General features: G+C 40.5%; 1 protein-coding gene across 2 annotated transcripts; it reads right to left on the minus strand.

The window, feature by feature from the left end:
* Positions 1-175: 175 nt before the first annotated feature.
* Positions 176-15,857, minus strand: AP3M1 (adaptor related protein complex 3 subunit mu 1; the record flags this gene model as incomplete). 2 transcript variants are annotated; one of them, XM_080694395.1, is made up of 8 exons in its annotated part: positions 176-276; positions 954-1,098; positions 3,070-3,277; positions 4,231-4,364; positions 6,709-6,794; positions 10,521-10,654; positions 14,195-14,208; positions 15,585-15,857. In XM_080694395.1, the coding sequence occupies 8 exons, from the start codon at positions 15,855-15,857 to the stop codon at positions 176-178; spliced, it is 1,095 nt and encodes a 364-aa protein (XP_080550521.1). The 2 variants fall into 2 exon arrangements, with proteins under 2 accessions (XP_080550521.1, XP_080550520.1); XM_080694394.1 differs by having other exon boundaries at positions 10,521-10,658; positions 14,037-14,208.
* Positions 15,858-17,211: the final 1,354 nt, after the last annotated feature.

Raw genomic sequence — 17,211 nt, forward strand, 5'->3', positions numbered from 1 at the left:
TTAGCTTAAAGCTCTTTATGAACCCTACATCGATTACTAAGCAACTTTTGTTAGTGGTCTGTAGCTTGACACAAATGCTTTAACTAGAATATTTATTCCCATCCACTTGGTACCTAAGAGTAAATTGTAATGACACTTGGAAAACAAACTGATCTTGAGGGATTGTGGCCTCTTCTCATGTCCTCACTTGGAACTTTCCGGCTTTTGTGACATATTTGACTCCTTTAAATGGCTTATATTTCTCCCCATACATGTCCAAACGGTTTACTTTTAAGCCTGTGTCAAAAAGAATGAAACAATGTTATTATTATAGAAATAATAGAGTCCAATATTTGTTTGGCAATGTGCCCTTTATAATTTGTTTGTGGTACTGGGGATGGAACCCAGGGGCATTCGACCTCCGAGCTACACCCCCAGCCCTATTTTTTATTCTTTATTTTTGAAACAGGGTCTCATTGAGTTGCAGAGGGCCTCACTAAATAGCTGAGGCTGTCTGCGAACTGCGATCCTCCTGTCTCAGCCTCCCAAATGCTGGGATTACAAGCGTGCCCACCACGCCCGGCTTGCAGTGTGCCCTTTATATAAAGTAAATCTTACTTAACCAGCGTCCCTTCCACCTTGTGGAGCCACTGTCTCTTTTCCTATTAACAAATTGTCATACTGTAGGGGAACGGCCTCGGTTAAGAGCCCCATGTGGGCAGGGATTTTGTTAAGCGTAATTCTACTTTCTGTGAATGTGACTCCTTCCGGTATTAAAATGAGGGCAGGGGTGAAAGAGTTGTGTGTGAAATGTGTGCTCTCCAAATCCTTGGCATCTGGGCGTATAGTACCGTGTAGAAAGCACACTGGAGTTTTGCTCTTTCTAGAATGGGAACGTTTGTTACTCTTCTAAGCTCCTAATAATTGACCTCAGTAAAACTTAATTATCCATAAGCACATGTGAGACTTCTTACCTGAAATAGCGAGCTGCTGAATCTTGAACTGTATGTTGAGGCTTGGATTCTCTTCTGGCTTGGGTGCTCCAGACTGTAAATTGACCAGTCCTTTAAGACTTGGGAGCTTTTGTGGAGTAATTTTCCCCACATCCCATGTTAGTACCTTAAAAAGACAAAGTCAAAAACAACCTGAACCATTTGTTAAAGCCAAATGATCAAAGGCAAGGTTTAAAGACATCATAAACTTTTTTATTATTTTATGGTACAGGGGATGGAACCCCAGGACAGTCTACCTCTGAGTTATACCCCCAGCCCAATTTTATTCTTTTATTTTGAAACAGGGTCTCACTAACTTGCAGAGGGCCTCACTAAACTGTTGAGGCTGGGCTTGAATCTGTGAGCCCCCAAATACTGGGATTACAAGCTTGCACCGCCACACCTCGCCATAACTTATATAAAATGAAGCACAGCGTCTTGGAAACAGGAAACCTAGTATCCACAATCAGTTTATCGCTCATTAGCCCTGGGATTCTGAATGGGGAGTGACGACAGAGAATGGACATATGTCGAGAATTTGCTTTTGAATTCAGCACTGTGCCTCAGCACTTCTCATATGTCATCTCACTGGAGCATGTGAAGCACATTTTGCCTTCTGTTTACAATGAGGACATTAAAGTTTAGAAGCCAGCCTCAGCTACTTAGTGAGGCTCTCAGCAACTTAGTGAGACCCTGTTTCCAAATAAAATATAAAATGGGTCTGGGAGTATAGCCTGGAGGTAGAAAGCCTCTGGGTTCCACCCCCAGTACCACCAAAAAAAAAAAAAAAAAAGAAGTTGTTAGTATGGATACTGGGATTAAGGGTCAAGGATCTAGAACCCCTGCAGAGTCTTATGTAGTCTCAGGGAAGGTTCTTTGAATCCTTAGAGACTAGGTGAGATGATTTTTAACATTCTATGCTTTTATTTAAAAATATACCTTTTTATCTATCAGCCACCTCAATGACTCAGAGAAAACCATCTTTTGCAATTCTCTGTAAAGTTTCTCCTAGAGGTATTCCATGGAAGGCAGGTGAAGAAGCAGCTTTTCAAACCGATATCCCCTATGAAGTGTATGTATGCCACTTTTAAGTTAAAAAGAAACAGCTCTTAACCAAGTTCTACAGGAAATCTAATAACAGATTATCATGTCTTCTTATATCTACATGTTTTTCTGTTTTACTTTTTCCCCTATTAATGAGGATTGAACCCAGGGGCATACTACCTCTAAGCTACAACCCTAGTCCTATTTTTTATTCTTTATTTGAAACAGGGTGTCAGCGAACCACGATCCTTTTGTCTCATGCTCCCAAATGCTGGGATTGCAAGCGTGTGCTACCACGTGTTTTTCTCTTCCTGAAAGTTTTTTTCTAATCCCAGCATTTGGGAGGCTGAGACCGAGGCCAGAGGATTGTGGTTTGCAGACAGCCTCAGCTACTTAGCGAGACCCTTTGCAACTAAAGTGAGACCCCGTTTTGAAAAAAAAAAAAAGATTAAATAGGAATGGGGGTATAGCTCAGAGGTAGAATGCCCCTGAATTCTATCCCCAGTACTGTTACAAAAAAAAAGCTTTTACTTCATCCTTCATTTTCATGAGATAGTGCAGGGAGACTCTGGATTACCAATGGATTAGTAAAGAACGCTGTGAGCCAGGTGAGGTGGCTGGCTCCTGCAATCCCAGGCCTTAGGAGGTGGAGACAGGAAGATCACAGGCTCGAGGACAGCCTCAAAAAGTATTGAGACAACTCATTAATCTAGCGAGACCCTTGTTTCCAAATAAAAATAAAATAGGGCTGGGAGTATAGCTTGGAGGTAGAATGCCCCTTGGGTTCAATCTCCAGCAAACACACACACACACACACACACACACACACACACACACTCTGCTGTGGAAAAGAACTGGGTGAATCTCACTCTTCTATTCACCTGCTCAGTAGCAGATGCAGGAGTCCCTTCAGGGCCAGCCACAGAAGCACAGCACAGTATGCTCTCCAGGATTTATAGGATTTTTACTTTTTATACAAACTAACCATTCCCTTCCCCAATCACAAAACAGACTGCAGCAACACTTGCTCACTCTTGCTTTGGCGTGGCTGTACCTTGGTGACTGGATCAAATGTGTAACCGCCTTGTGTTGGTGTCAGGTTCATATTCAGCACAACTTTTGGCATGTGGACTGTCACTGTAATTCCTTCAATTGTTTTTCCCATATTCTGCTTTGGTCCGATTGTTACATCAAATCTGCCACAAGAACTGTTTTCCTTAAAGCTGATACTGTGTTTCACATACACTGGTATTGCCACTAGACTAAAAAAGATGAGAGAAAGACACAAAAGCACATGTATACATAATCAATGGTGTGGGACAGCTCGGAAATGGCCTGAAAACCTCACTCCGAAGTATTCTACCCTGCCTCCAACTCCATAACAAGCCTCTAGACCTTAGAACTACAAATTCAGCATCTGTCCTGGTACCAGTGCGCTAGAAACGGATGAGTTCTCAGAGTAAATATGTAAACCAAGACAGAAACCTGAAGTTTAATTATAGTATAAACACTTGGGGCAAATGGGATAGTTTTAAAAATGAATGAATGAAGATCCTACTGGTAAAATAATTATTTATTTATTTATTTATTTTTTGGTGGTACTGGGGTTCCTGGAAACCCTTCTACCACCCGGCTACACTCCCAGACCTATTTTATACTTTTTTATTTTTGGAAACAGGGTCTCCTATGCCAGCACGGCTGGCTTCGAACCTGCGCGATCCTCCTATCTCTGCCTCCCAAGCGCGGGGATTACAAGCGTGTGCCACCACGCCCGGCCTAAAAGAATTTTTATATTTACCAAAACAATTCCTAGATGCTAAGAACAAAGAAACAATTTCTCAACTTTTGAGTCTTGTCTTATGTTATCCATGTATTACGTTACTCCCTCTCTCCCTCCATCTTTCTGATTTGGGCATTATACATCCCAGCTATTCCCCCAGTTGTTTTCTAGTTTTTTGAAACTGACTTTGAGATTGCCTGTTCTTGGCTACAGATTTTTACTACAGTCTCACATTTTACTTTTTTATACTCAGATTCAAAGTATGCTTATTATTTTAGGCACATAATTTCACGAGCTCTCACTGTGCTCATGGTGAGCCATGTCAAGAGAGCAGTGATGAACTGAAGCACCAAAGTGTTAGAATGAAGCAGGAAAAACAGCGCTACTCGGCACACTGACATAGGATGACGGAGTCTGGTTAATGCATCAACATACTTCTGTGAGCTGACACGGTACGATATGAGTCGGAAATTTCCATCTGGAGGAATAAAGGACAAAACTCGTTCAGATTCCCAACGCTTGAACCGGATGCAAGGGTGGAAGCTGACATCATCCAGAAGCCTTGGGTTCTACCAGGAAAACAGAAGACAGCCACAGTCATAGAGTATAATGACTATGGCCAAGCTCAGATATTATGAGAAAATAAAAGGCGCCCTCCAAGAAAAAAAGTCATTTATGGAGGAGCTTATTATGACCACATCAGTACAACCTTAGTTTCCCAATGCTTTACAGTTTGGAAATATTTTATATATGTTACTTTAGTTTAATTTTTGTGTGCGTGCAGTACTGGGGATTGAACCATGGACATTCTACCTCTGAGCTACACCCCAGCCCTATTTTATTTTTATTATTATTTTATTATTATAATATATTAAAATATTAATATATTTAATATATATAAATAATAATATATTAAAATATATAATATTTATTATATTATTTATTTATTTATTTATTTATTTATTTATTTTGGTGGTACTGGGGTTTCTGGAAACCCTTCTACCTCCGGGCTACACTCCCAACCTATTTTTATATTTTTATTTGGAAACAGGGTCTCTTAAGCCATCACGGCTGGCTTTGAGCCTGCACGATCCTCCTGTCTCTACCTCCCAAGCACGGAGATTACAAGCGTGCGCCACCACGGCCAGATTTTATTTTGAAAGAGAGTCTCATTAGGGTAATGAGAGTCTCACTAGTTCCTGAGGCAGTACTCAAACCTGTGATTCTTCTGTATCAGCCTCCCAAGTACTGGGATTACAATCATGCCCAACACACCCAGCTCTTTACTTAAGATTTAATAATTATGAGGCATATAGTATTTCTATTCCATGGCTGAAAAAAACCTTAAGTTCAAAGAACTTAAAAGGCAGGCAGGTAGAGAGGAGTATGTTTGTAATCCCAGCTACTTGGGAAGCAGAGGAATGAGAGATTGCATATTTAAGGCCAGTCTCAGCAACTCAGTGAGACCCCCCTGCATCAAAATAAAATAAAACAAAAGGCTTGGGTGTAGCTCAGTACTAGAGTACCCCTGGATTCAATTGCTAGTACTACCAAAAAATAAAAAAATAAAAAGAACTAAAGGATAAACATGCTGAGTCTAAAAATGATACAAAAGGCCAGTGTCCATTTTTTCTGGGGGGGTACTGGGATTGAACCCAGAAGCACTCTACCCCTAAGCTACATCCCCAGCACTTTTTTATTTTGAAACAGGGGTTCACTAAGTTGCTAAGGGCCTCATTAGGTTGCTAAGGCTGGCCTCAACCTGTGATCCTCCTGTCTCAGCCTCCCAAGTACTGGGATTATAGGCCTGTGCCAACTCTGCTTGGCTGACTGTATTAGCAAAACAATTACTTAGTACAAAGGACACTGGAGATTTGCAGAAATCAGTCCCCTACTCCCCCATTTTTGGTACTGGAGATTGAATCCCGGACAATTCTACCTCCAACTTATACCTCAAAACCTCTTTTTTTGGTACTGGGGATTGAACTCAAGGGCATTCTGGCTCTGAACTATGCTCCAGCCCTATTTTACTTTTTATTTTGCAATAGGGTCTAAGTTGCTGAAGCTGTCTTTGAACCTGCAATCCTCCTGTCTCAGCCTCACAAATATAAGATTACAAGCATGTGCCACCATGCCCAACTTCAAGCCTTTTTTATTTTTAAATAGGGTCTGGCCACCAGGCATGGTGGTGCATGCTTGTAATCCCAGCATTTGGGAGGCTGAGACAGGAGGATTGCAGCTTGAGGACAGCCTCAGCTACTACTTTGTGAGGCCCTTTGGAATTCAGTGAGACCCTGTTTCAAAATAAAGAATAAAAAATAGGGCTGGGGGTGTAGCTTGGAGGTAGAATGTCCCTGGGTTCCATCTCCAGTTCCGCTAAATAAATAAATAAATAAATAAATAAATAAATAAGGTCTGGCTAAGTTGCTGATGCTGGCCCTGAACTTGTGATTATCCTGTCTCAGCCTGCCAAGTTACTGGGATTACATGTGTATGCCACCAAGTCCAACTCAGTCAGCCAATTTTAAGTTGCTTCTAGCACACACAGGTAAATACCTCTCAGCCTTTCCATGAAAACTGCATTCCTTATATATGCTACTATATGGGGAAATTGTGCTAGGAGTATTTCTGAGATCTTTCATATGTATTAGGAATGGAAGAAGCTATAAAAAAGGATAAGAAAACTTACCATAAACCAGGCATGGTGGCACATGCTTGTAATCCCAGTACTTGGGAGGCTGAGACAGGAGTATTAGGTTTGGGGCCAGCCTTAGCTACTTAGTGAGGCCCTCTGCAACTCAGTGAGACCCAGTTTCAAAATAAAGAATAAAAAATTGGGCAGGGAGTGTTAGCTTGGAGGTAGAATGCCTCTAGGTTCAATCTGGGCACCATAAAACAAAACAAAACACTTACCATAAAAGAGAGAGAGAGATCAGGCATTCCAGATAGCTTAATGCAAGCATCAATGACTCCCTGAATTTCTGCAAAGACTGTAGATCCTGAAGAAAGAAAGAGTGATACAGCAATAGAATCTGGGCCTTTATTAGCACTATCACTACATCTGGAGTAACAGAGATAGCCCTGGGTAAGAATGACCAAAGCTTTGCACTTCTATTAACAGGTCAGTGGACAAAAACAAGCCAGTTCAACAGCTTTTTTTGGGTAGTACTGGGGATTGAACCCTGGGACATTCTATCTCCAAGCTACACCTGTAGCATTTTATATTTTTTTGTTTTGTTTTTGTTTTTGAAATGGGGTCTTGTGCCGGGTGTGGTGGCGCACGTTTGTAATCCCCGCACTTGGGAGGCAGAGACAGGAGGATCGTGCAGGTTTGAAGCCAGCCATGCTGGCTTAAGAGACCCTGTTTCCAAAAATAAAATAGGTCTGGGAGTGTAGCCCAGAGGTAGAAGGGCTTCCAGAAACCCCAGTACCACCAAAAAAGAAAAAGAAAAAAAAAAAAAAAAAAAAGAAATGGGGTCTTGCTAGGTTACTGAGAGCCTAAGTTGCTGAAGCTGACCTTGAACCTGCTATCCTCCTGTCTCAGCCTCCCAAGTACTAGGATCACAGAAAATGTGCCACCATGCTCATCATCTTTGTATTTTTCTTAATCTATTATATTCCACTGTCTATAAAATTTGTCATTGTGATTGTGTGTGTGTGTGTGTGTGTGTGTGTGTGTGTGTGGTACTGGGGATGAAACCCAGGGGCATGCTACCTCCGGGCTACACTCCCAGACCTATTTCTAATTCTTTATTTTGAAACAGGGTCTCATTAAGTTGCTGACGCTGGCTGTGAATGTGAATGTGCCATCCTCCTATTTCAGCCTCCTATGTACTGGGATTAGAAGTGTAAACCACTATGCCCAGCTCAATATGAGTTTTTATATGTTTTATATACAGGAGGGTGAGACATTACTAATGTTATAATGGAAAGGGCATTCACCAAAGGAAAGATATTGTCTATGTGATTCACGAGAAGTTATCTTTACATATCAACTAGCTGTGACCTTGATCAGGCCACTCAACCCTTGTTAACCTTAGTTTCCTTAAGTATAAAATGTGAGGCTAAGCCGGGCGTGGTGGCGCACACTTGTAATCCCCGCGCTTGGGAGGCGGAGACAGGAGGATCGTGCTGGTTCGGAGCCAGCCTCGCTGGCTTAAGAGACCCTGTTTCCAAATTTAAAAATATAAAATAGGTATGGGAGTGTAGCCCAGAGGTAGAAGGGCTTCCAGGAACCCCAGTACCACCAAAAATAATATATAAATTAAAATAAATAAATAAATAAATAAAATGTGAGGCTATGCCGGGCGTGGTGGCGCATGCTTGTAATCCCCGCTCTTGGGAGGCGGAGACAGGAGGGTCGCGCAGGTTCGAAGCCAGCCTCGCTGGCTTAAGAGAACCTGTTTCCAAATAAAATATTAAAAATAGGTCTGGGAGTGTAGCCCAGAGGTGAGGCTATAAATAGATTTGTTTTGTTTTGTCTTTGTAGCACTAAATATCGAACCCAGAGGCACTCTACCTCTAAGCTTTATACCCACTCCCTTTTTTTTTTTTCCCCCTGTAGTACTGGGATTAAACCAGGGGCATTCTACCTGAGCTATACCCACAGCCTTATTTTGTTTTTATTTTGAAACAGGGCATCACTAAGTTGCAAAGGACTTTACTTAGTTGCTAAGGCTGGCTATGAAACTATAAGTTCTCCTACTGTAAGTGTGCACCATCACACCTGGCTTATCCTCAGTCCTTTTTAATTTCTTATTATGAAACAAGGTCAAAGTTACTGTGCACTGCCCTTGAACCTGCTATCCTCCCAGGGAATAGGATTATAGGCACATGCCACCTCATCTGGCACAAATTATACACACACACACACACACACACACACACACACACACACATATACATATCCTCTGGGCTACACTCCCAGACCTATTTTTTTTTTTTTTTTTTGGTGGTACTGGGGTTCCTGGAAGCCCTTCTACCTCCGGGCTACATTCCCAGACCTATTTTTACATTTTTATTTGGAAATAGGGTCTCCTAAGCCAGCGCGCATGGCTGGCTTCGAACCTGCGCGATCCTCCTGTCTCAGCCTCCCAAGTGCAGGGATTACAAGCGTGCGCCACCACGCCTGGCTTTTATTCTTTATTTTGAAACAGGATCTCACTAAGTTACAAAGGGTCTCACTAAGTAGCTGAGGCTGGCCATGAACCTGCGATCCTCCTATCTCAGCCTCCCAAGTATGTGCCTCATCATGCCCAGCTTACAAGTAGATTTTTGTTGTTGTTGTTGAGGGTTTTGGGATGAAACCCAGGGGCATTCGACCTCTGAGCTACACCCCCTGCCCTATTTTTTATTCTTTATTTTGAAGCAGGGTCTTACTAAGTTGCAGAGGGCCTCACTGAGTAGCTGAGGCTGTCTGCAAACCACAATCCTCTGGTTTAGCCTCCCGAATGGGATCCAAGCCTGCATCACTACGCCCGGTTCAAGTAGATATTTTTAATAACAAAATTCTATAGCTGGGCATGGTATTGGTTCAATCACTAGACCCCCCCAAAAAATTCCCAGAAAACAACAAAAACAACCCTTTCAACAAAGTATGACTCTAATAGAGTATCACTGTTTTTTCTCATTAAAAAGTAATCAGAAAGCTGAACGTGGTGGTGCAGGCTTGTAACCCAGCATTTGGGAGACTGAGACCAGGGGATCTGGTTTGCAGATAGCCTCAGCTACTTAGTTGTGAGGCCCTCCACAATTTAGTGAGACCGTGTTTCAAAATAAAGAACAAAAAAGAGGGCAGGGGGTATAGCTTGGAGGTCAAATGCCCCTGGGTTCCATTCCCATACCCGCAAAAAAAAAAAAAAAAAAAAAAAAAAAAGTAATCAGAAGCTGGCATGGTGGCACATGCTTGTAATTCAAGCATTTGGGAGGCTGAGATAGAATGATCATGGTTATTGGACAGCCTCTGATATTTAGTGAGGCTGTTTGCAACTACTGTTTCAAGAAAATAAAGAACAAGCCGGGCATGGTGGCACCTGCTTGTAATCCTTGCATTCGGGAGGCTGAGACTGGAGGATTGAGGTTCGTGGACAGCCTCACCTACTCAGGCCCTCCGTAACATTGTGAGGCCTGGTTTCAAAATAAATAAAAAATAGGGTAGGGGGTGTGCCTCTGGGTTCCACCCCCAGACCCGCAAAAAAAAAAAAAAAAAAAAAAAAAAGTAATTAGAAAGCAGCCTATATGGATGAGGATGCAAGTCTGAAACCAGACTCAGCAATTTAAAAAGGGCTGGAGATGTAGCTCACAGGTAGGATACGTGCCTAGTATGCATGAGGCTCTGGGTTCAATCCCCAGAAGAGAGAGACAGAGAGAGAGCGAGAGAGAGAGCGCAAGAGAGAGAGCACCTCCCTAGGTATAAAGTAGTAGCACTAGTATAAACTATGGCAAGTATATAGTGAATGTTAGAATAAATAAACAGTGTGAGGGAAAGGAATGAGGGTAATAACTGGCTCAAAGTAAGGCATCATGAGTTCTGATTTAGAAATGTTTGGCAGATATAAACTAGTGGTTATAATAATTATATGTAACCTCTGTGCAAAATAAACAGATTTATAAATCATTAGAAAATGAATGCCTTTCTGCTAAAACCACACTGCCAAGGGATTTAAATTTTCTATTCGGCTGTGTCAGCTGAATTTTTCCCCATAAGACTACATGCACACAATTACCTGATTTATCTATAATTGCATCTATTTCTTCAACGACATCAAAATAGGCCTCGTTGTTTGTATACTTTACTCCTGCGCGGCGCCATGGGATGTTGGACAGCTGCCCAGTGGGGAGTGTGTCTCCAACATTGCTACTGCCTAGAGAAAGGAGAAAGCAAAGCTGATGTGTAAAATGGTTATTTGAAAAGGAAGTATCAGAAAGAAAAAGGAAATGTTTTAGTTGCTTTTTCAGTTTGGACTTTTTTTCACTTAAGTTGTGGACAGTCTCCAGAACTGCTGGAGACATATCCTTACTAGTATGATCAGATTTCTAGAGGGCAGAAATAGGCCATGGGGTCCTGTGTTTGCCTGCCAAACCAAGGTAAATACATTTGCTTATTTTTTGTTTCCTGTATTAGCAGTAACCTAAATCTAATTCCAATGGCTCAGCAACATAATCTCACCCTACTGCCAGGGACTGGAAAAAAAAGATGCTAAATGTTTCAAAACCTGCTACTGAAAAATGTCTTCACTGGGAACAGAGGTGACTGAGCTCTTCAGTATTCAGATGGACTCCACAGGAGACCTGCCAAGCAGGCCTCAGCGGGCACCATGCAGGAAGAACATACTCTAGCATCTTCCCATTTGGTTACAATATAGCTAATGCTTAATTCCTGGTTTTTTCCTGGTAAAATGATACATGTCTTAAAAAATGATACATGTACTTAAAAAAAAAGTATATGTGTTTCCAAAACACATATACTTGAGCTCTGACTTAATATTCTGAGTAATTTACATTTTTAACTTAAAAACCCCAAAAGTTGTACATGCTTACCACCACCCCTCAAGATTAAAAAGTTTAGAAAAGTGGATTTGTGTGTGTGTGTGTGTGTGTGTGTGTGTGTGGTATTGGGGATTGAATCCAGAGGCATTCTACCTCTAAGCTACACTCCCAGCCCTATTTTATTTCTATTTTGAAGCAGGATCTCACAGGTTGATGAGAGTCTCATTACTTGCTGAGACTGTCCTTGAACCTGTGATCCTCCTGTCTCAGCCCCAAGTACTGGGATTACTGGCATATGCCACCATGCGTGGCTCAGAAAAGTGGATTAAAAAGTTTATTTTATTACTACCAAAATACAATTACCATTAACATTTTAGCATATTTCTCTAAACATTTTCCTCACAAATAAATTGCATTTTTTCTACTTTGATAATGTTTCTTTCTTTGGAATGTACTTTTAAAATACTATTGCAATCATACTATATATGTAATTTAGTAATCTATTTATGATTGGTATTTCTGTTGTCAAAATGTTGCCCTTCAAAAGAATTTTTAAAAAACAGTGATCATGTTATTTTCCTGCTCAAAAACTTTCAATGTTTTTCCACCTGATTTATGATAAAAGATAAATACTTACAGGCAGGGTATTAGCAGGCACAGGCCCTGGACTCTATCTCCAGTAAATACCAACAAAATTTTAAAACGATAAATATTTACCCTAACATTCAAGGACTTTCTTTTTATTTATTATTATATTATTTTTTGTGGATCTAGGGATGGCTACACCCCCTGCCATATTTTTTATTCTTTATTTTGAAACAGGGTCCCACTAAGTTGCAAAGGGCCTCACTAGATTGTTGAGGCTAGTCATGAACCTTCAATCCTTCTGTCTCAGCCTCCAAGATACTGAGATTACAAGCATATGCCACCACGCCTAGATTCATTTTTTCTTTTACAAAAGAGTTTTGCTAAGCCAGGCGTGATGGCGCACGCTTGTAATCCCAACATTCGGGAGGCTGAAACTGGAGGATTGCAGTTCGCGGACAGCCTCAGCTACTTAGGCCCTCTGCAACTTAGTGAGACCCTGTTTCAAAATAAAGAATAAAAAATAGGGCAGGGAGTGTAACTTGGAGGTTGAATGTCCCTGGGTTCCATCCCCAGTCCCGCAAAAAAACAAAACAAAACAAAACAAAAAAAACAAACTGTTGCTAAGTTGCTGTGATTCTCCTGTCTCAGCTTCCCAAGTACTGGGATTACAGGTATGTACCACCACATTCAGCCTCTATAAAACTTTGTGTGTCTTGCCTGTTCCCTCAAGTTTCTTGTTTCGTTTTGTTTTCATCTCCAGCATTTAGTTAACTTTTAAATAGTGAGAGAAAAATCAATGGTAAAAATTAAAGTTTGTGCCAAGTTGTCTTTTATTTTTCTTACTACAATACCTCTCTTGGCTTTTTATCTGTACTTCTGTACCAGTGGACTTCCTCAGTAACAGACTGACATCTGTTGTGTGTCTGTATTCGCTGAGGCAGTATATTATTTGTGTATGGATCATAGTTATTATTCATGAACATTTCCTCACTATTTTGACTCAGGTTATTTTCTAGCCTGGGGGAAGAGGTCCACATGTATTATTGTAACTTTAAATTTATCATAAGCAAGATAAACCATTATTATTTACCTGTCTCTAGGTAAACAATGTTAATAAAACAAGTTTTGTTAACCTTAAAAAAAAAAAGAACTTTGTGTGTGTGTGTGTGTGTGATATTGGGGGTTGACCAGGGGCATTCTATCTCTGAGGTACACCCCAGCCCTATTTTATTTTTCATTTTGAAGAAGGGTCTCACTAAGTTGTGGGGGGCCTCACTAAATTGCTGAGGCTGGCTTCAAACCTGTGATCCTCTTGTCTCAGCCTCACTCCTGGCTCCTATAAAACTATCTTAAACATTAAAATGCTAAATCTATAAGCTGGGCATGGTGGCGTACACCTGTAATCTCAGGGAGGCTGAGACAGAAAGATTGTAAATTGAAAAACAGTCTCAGTTAAACAGTGAAACTCTCATCAATCTACTGAGACTATGTTTCAAAAATTAACAAAATAACAAAATAGGGTTTGGGGGTATTGCTTGGTGGTAGAATGTCCCTGGGTCTCACCCCTAGTACCACAAAATAAGTAAATAAAATGCCCGTCTATAAATAGACTAAATTCTGTTTAAGTGGTATCATACACTGCCTTCTTTAAGATTAAATGAAATAATTTATTCTGTCTTAATCACTGTTAAATAACAGTAATAGTAATGTGGTTTTTATGGAAAAGAAAATAATAACCAAAAGTTCTTTATTATTTGATTTTTATTTATTTATCTATTTATTTTGGTGGTACTGGGGATGGAATCCAGGAGCTGTCTACTCCTGAGCTACACTCCCAGACCTATTTTTATATTTTATTTGGAAACAGGGTCTCACTAAATTGCTGAGAGCCTCACTAAGTAGCTGAGGCTGGCTTCGCACCTGTGCAATCCTCCTGTCTTAGCCTCCTAAGCGCTGGGATTACAAGCATGCACCACCACACATGGCTTTATTATTTATTTTCTAGTCTCTTTCAGTGAAAAGAAATATATAACCATTGTAACGGTACCAGTAACTTTAATTTTGGCCAAACTGGACTACCATAGTATGTCAGATCATCAGCAACAATGAGTTGTTTATAAACACTGTAATTGTTCAATTCCTAATAGGGTATGTTTTCATCCTACCTGTAATAGAGTTGACGACAGAACGTAGAATTGTTGGTGGTTTAATCAGTTCCTTCAAAATGTTAGATTCAGTAGCCAGGGGAAATCCATTGTCTAACATTTCTTCCAAGAGCTCATATACTATGACCACATTATCCTTAATCGCAGCCTCCGAACACTCACCAAAGTAGTCCTAGCAAAACATCCATGATATTGCACAACAGAAACATGAAGGCTTGCTGAATAATTTTTATTCTGAATAAACTTATAGTACCATAACATACTGTTTATGATTTAGAAATAATGTAAAACAGGGTAAAAAGCCCTAATATTATTCCTCTATATTTTTAAATTTTTTGTTTTAAATTAAAATTAACATAATTTTTTATGTTTTAAATTAATTAAAAGTTTCTTTGTTGTGGTAGGAATTGAACCCAGGGGCACTGTACCTACAATCTATATCCCCAGCCCTACTTTAGTTTTTATTTTGAAATAGTGTCTTGCTAATTTGCTGAGGGCATCGCTAAGTTGCCAATGCTGGCTTTGAACCTGCGATCCTACTGTTTCAGCCTCCCAAGTACTGAAATTGTGTGTGCCACCATGCCCAGTTCTTAATATTTTTAGATTGAACTGAATTCCTATTTCATATTATGCCAGAAAGTACTGAAACATTAAACTAGAATGTGAACTATAAACTTAACCTTCCTTGATAAACTACACCCACACACATATAGGTAAGTTTGAGATTATATGGTACATTCAGCAAGACAAGAGAAAATAATAAAAGGTAATTATAGAAGAGTTCATAATCAACAAAAATCTTGGGACTATACAGAGAATTGAATGTGGAGGACATTATTGTTTTCTAATGATTTATTTGTAATACATGTAAACAATAGTGAACAGAGCTACCATGTGTACCACTATATACAGAGTATATAGTCTAACTTCTGCTAAGTTACTAGAGGAAAGATGTGGCAGTTACGAGAAGAAAGATGTGGCGGGCATGGTGGTGAACCCCTATAATCCCAATACTTGGGAGACTGAGATGGGAGGATCACAGGTTTGAAGGCAATCTCAGCAAGGGTCTTACTGAGACCCTCAGTAACTTAGTGAGATCTTGCTTCAAAAAAAATAAAAATAAAAATAGGACTGGGACGGGCGTGGTGGCGCATGCTTGTAATCCCCGCGCTTGGGAGGCAGAGACAGGAGGATCGCGCAGGTTCGAAGCCAGCCGCGCGCGCTGGCTTAGGAGACCCTGTTTCCAAATCAAAATGCAAAAAAGGTCTGGGAGTGTAGCCTGGAGGTAGAAGGGCTTCCAGGAACCCCAGTACCACCAAAAAAAAAAAAAAAAAAAAAAAAGAATAGGACTGGGAGTGTGGTTTGTGGTTTGGAGGTAGAATGCCCTTGGGTCAATCCCCAGTACCAAATATATAAAAAATAAAATAAAAATAAAAATAAATGAGAAGGCAAAGACATTAAAATCTGGGTAATAAAAGAATACGATCATGTGTTCCCCTCCAAATAACTTGCGCCATTTAAGCTAGAAAGATCTGATGGATAACCAACCTGAAAAGTATCAGCAACTCGATGTAGGAACTCGATTACAAAGAGAGGTGGCACTTCAGTCTGTATGACAGACACAAAGAAGAGCTTATCCCGGTAGATACTGATGAGGTAGTGGTGAGGCGTTGAAATGACAGGTGGCACATTTTCAACGTCAGCAGCTTTCTCCTGAGCTTCAAAGAAATAATCACAGACAGACTGGCTCACAACACTTTTCCAGTGCTTCTCTAGAAATATGTCACCGGAACAGTTTATGAGAAATAGACTGTGGATCATTTTCTGTGGGGAAAGAAAAAGTTTAAATTTTCTATACACCAAAAAGTACTCTTGTATTATCCACAAAAATCAGACAGAGGCAATACAAGAAACTGTAGACCAGTGTATGTATGTGTGTGTGTGTGTGTGTGTGTGTGTGTGTATAATTTGGTGGTACTGGGAATGGAACCCTTCTACCTCCGGGCTACACTCCCCAGACCTTTTTTTTTTTTTTTGAAACAGCGTCTCTTAAACCAGCGCGATCCTCCTGTCTCTACCTCCCAAGCGCAGGGATTACAAGCATGTGCCACCAGCCCCGTGATGTAAAAATCCTTGCAAAATATTACCAAACCCAACCTAGCAACATATAACATGAGATTTGTTCCAAGAATAGTTGGCTTAACATAGAAAAATAAAATATTAACACAATAAAAACTAAACACAAAAGATAATTTTTTTTTTTTTTTTGTGGTACTGGGGTTCCTGGAAGCCCTTCTACCTCCGGGCTACACTCCCAGACCTATTTTTACATTTTTTTTTATATTTGGAAACAGGGTCTCCTAAGCCAGCGCGCGCGGCTGGCTTCGAACCTGCGCGATCCTCCTGTCTCTGCCTCCCAAGCGCGGGGATTACAAGCGTGCGCCACCACGCCCAGCAAAAGATAATTTTAAAAGATACAGATAGGTCTGGGAGTGTAGCCCGGAGGTAGAAGGGTTTCCAGGAACCCCAGTACCACCAAAAAAAACCAAACCAAAACAACAACAACAAACAAAATCTAACACCCTTTTACGAAAAAATGCTTAAACCAGAAATAGAAAGAAGCTTCATCATGAAAAAGACATCTATGAAAACTTCAGTTAACATCATATTTAACAGTGAAAGACTGAAAGCTTTCACCTTAAAAACAAGAACAAACAAGGATTTCTATTTTCATTATATTTATTCAACATGGTACTAGAGGTTTAAGCCAGGGAAATTATCAAGAAAATGAAACAAAATGCTTCACTGGAGAGAAGTAAATCTCTCTCTGCAGAATATACTATTTTTTTTTTTTTTGGTGGTGGTACTGGGGGTAGAACCCAGAGGCTTTCTACTTCCGGGTTATACTCCCAGACCTTTTTCACATTTTATTTGGAAACAGGGTCTCACTAAGTTGCTGAGAGCCTCACTACATAGCTGAGGCTGGCTTCAAACCTGCACAATCCCTGTCTCAGCCTCCCAAGCGTGGGGATTACAAGCGTGCGCCACCACGCCCGGCCAGAATATACTATTTTGTATGTAGAAGATGCTAAGGAGCCTGAGACAGGAGGATAGTTGGTTCAAGAATACTTCAACAACACTAGTTACAAGAATATCAGCAACCTCGAGAAATTCT

The sequence above is a fragment of the Muscardinus avellanarius genome (genome assembly GCF_963383645.1).
Source record: "Muscardinus avellanarius genome assembly, chromosome: 4".
Taxonomy (NCBI): Eukaryota; Metazoa; Chordata; class Mammalia; order Rodentia; family Gliridae; genus Muscardinus; species Muscardinus avellanarius.